At 47.5% G+C, this 2,539-nt stretch overlaps 1 protein-coding gene across 1 annotated transcript; it reads left to right on the top strand.

The window, feature by feature from the left end:
• The first annotated feature begins 1,159 nt into the window (after positions 1-1,159).
• On the top strand, positions 1,160-2,122 carry LOC130366648 (olfactory receptor 5B12-like). Its single transcript, XM_056568969.1, has one exon. The coding sequence runs from the start codon at positions 1,160-1,162 to the stop codon at positions 2,120-2,122; it is 963 nt and encodes a 320-aa protein (XP_056424944.1).
• The last annotated feature ends 417 nt before the right edge of the window (positions 2,123-2,539 follow it).

Here is a 2,539-nt window from a genome sequence, read left to right as displayed (position 1 = left end):
AAAGGGGTATGGAGCACTTCCTGGTAACTGTATCCCCGGCTGACAGAGTCCTCTTCTCTTTGCGGGGGATGCGGTAGATGGTTCGGGGGGAGATAAGACACTGGCTACGGACCGTTTCACGCCACTTGGTGCCACTTGGCCCTTCATCGGGCCATGTTTCCAAGATAATCATTTCCAGCATAAGCATGCCCACACAGCTTTCACTTGTGATTTGTGGATATCCATAGTTATCGGTGCCGATTTACACTACTTATTCTCTACTATTAAATATGCTTTTTACTTTCTTCCTATTTTTCAGACTAGGGGACAACAAGCTGGTATATATATATAATTGTATTAGTGTTACGACAGGCAAGGTCTTAGGGCGGCCTCTGGCAGACCTGGGGCCTTTGTCAGGCTTCAGGCTGTATTGGAAACCATTGGCACCCTGCAATAGCTTTGGTGGTGTCAATTGCCAGACAGAAGGAACTCTGTCCATCAAATAGCTTAGATGGTACTGTTTGAGGTCCTGGGTGGCTGGCAGCACTATGGGAGCACTGTGTGGCTGGATTTCTATTCCAGACCATTTAAAGAAGTAATTTAAAAAAGTAATGCTATGCCTAGAGCAGGCCTGAGGGGGCAGTACATGATTGGTGCTCTACAGTGGATGCCAAATGATTCCCTGTGTCTGCCCCTCCCTCATACCCTGCACTAGACATAATATACTTCATCACTTCAAATAATGTTCCTGCTTTGGAAATGTTGTCTTATTGATAGTAAATCCCATTAATGTATGGAGGATGGGGGATCCCCTTTTGGGACTCAAACCTAGAGAAAAACATGGAGACAGCCAAATATTTCACAACTCTCATAAACTCCAATGGACATAGAAGGACACACACAGTTACCGCCTCTGTAGTGCTGATCGGTGAATACCAGAACCCCACTCCACCGATATACGGGTGTCCCAGAGATGGAATCCTCATATATCAGATCTCTATGACATATACAGTAGATAGGAGTCCTCTTTATGAGTAAATGTGGCCCTCAGGAGTGATACAAGCTGACATTGTGGCCCTTCGACCAGACAAGTTTGTGCCCCCTTGCTGTACATAATGATTCGAGGATCACTGATATTAACAACTTGTACGTATCTATTCTCCACAGAACCTGTAGCACGATGGATGCTACAAACAGGACCCACGTAGCTGTGTTTTTGTTTTCAGGACTAACTGATGATGTAACTCTGGTCCCTTTTCTTTTCGTGTTCTTCCTGAATGTCTATCTGGTGACGTTGGTCGGTAACGCCGGCATGGTGGCTCTTGTTCTAATGGTCTCCAAGCTCCACACCCCTATGTACTTCTTCTTGAGTTACCTCTCCATGGTGGACCTCCTCTACTCATCGACCATAACTCCTAAGATGCTTTCAGACCTTATCTCTATGAAGAAGACCATCTCATATACTGGTTGTGCTCTTCAATTATTCTTCTTAGCAGCCATGGCAGCTACTGAGGCTTTTCTTCTCTCCTCCATGTCCTATGACCGATATGCTGCCATCTGCCACCCTCTCCATTACGTCTCAATAATGACCAAAAAGAAATGTTGGTGTCTTGTCCTCTTCTCTTTCACCCTTGGCTTCTTGCAGTCATCGGCCCAGACCGGATGTGTGTTCAGTCTGGAGTTTTGTGGATCCAACCACGTAGCCCACTTCTTTTGCGAGGCCCCCCCACTGCTCAAACTTTCCTGCTCAGATACATTCACCTGTAACATGGTGACCATTTTCATCATCTCCTCATGTGGCATCGGGTCCTTGTTGACCATCTTGGTGTCATACTCATTCATTGTTTCTTCCATCCTCCATATAAGAACATCTGAGGGGAGGAAGAAGGCCTTCAGTACATGTTCTGCTCATCTCACATCAGTCTCCATCTTGTACGGCTCGGTCTTCTTTGTCTATCTACGATCTCCCACCAGTCACTTTGGTAAACAGGACAAGGTGGTCGCCGTCTTCTATAGTATGATAATACCTATGCTGAATCCACTCATCTACAGTATAAGAAACCAGGAGGTGAAGAGGGTTCTCATGATGGCGGCAACAGAGAAATCCCGAAAAATGTTCAGTTGGAGGAAGACTCCCTCTTAAAGGGGAACTCCACCCCTAGACATCTTATCCTCTATCCAAAGGATAGGGGATAAGATGTCTGATCGTGGGGGTACCGTTGCTGGGGACTCCCGTGATCTTGGCTGCGGCACCCCAGACATCCGGTACACGGAGCGAACTTTGCTCCGTGCTGGATGACTAGCGATGCGGGGCGGAGGCTCGTGACATCACGGCCATGCCCCCTCAATGCAATGCCCCCTCCCATAGACTTGCATTATGGGGGAATGGCCATGATGTCACGAGCCTCCGATGCTCTAAACAAGCGCTGGGTGCAGCAAGGAGATCGCAGGGGTCCCCAGTGGCGGGACTCAGATATCTTATCCCTTTTCCTTTGGATAGGGGATAAAATGTCTAGGGGCAGAGTACTCCTTTAACCCTTAACCCCCCCACACACACACA

Source organism: Hyla sarda, chromosome 4, assembly GCF_029499605.1.
Source record: "Hyla sarda isolate aHylSar1 chromosome 4, aHylSar1.hap1, whole genome shotgun sequence".
Taxonomy (NCBI): Eukaryota; Metazoa; Chordata; class Amphibia; order Anura; family Hylidae; genus Hyla; species Hyla sarda.
Note: the sequence above shows the minus strand (reverse complement) of the source record. Positions and strands in the feature narration are given on the sequence as shown.

What these genes read in the sequence shown, in the direction of transcription:
- LOC130366648 (XM_056568969.1), top strand. Translation starts at nt 1,160, where the DNA reads ATGGATGCTACAAACAGGACCCACGTAGCTGTGTTTTTGTTTTCAGGA.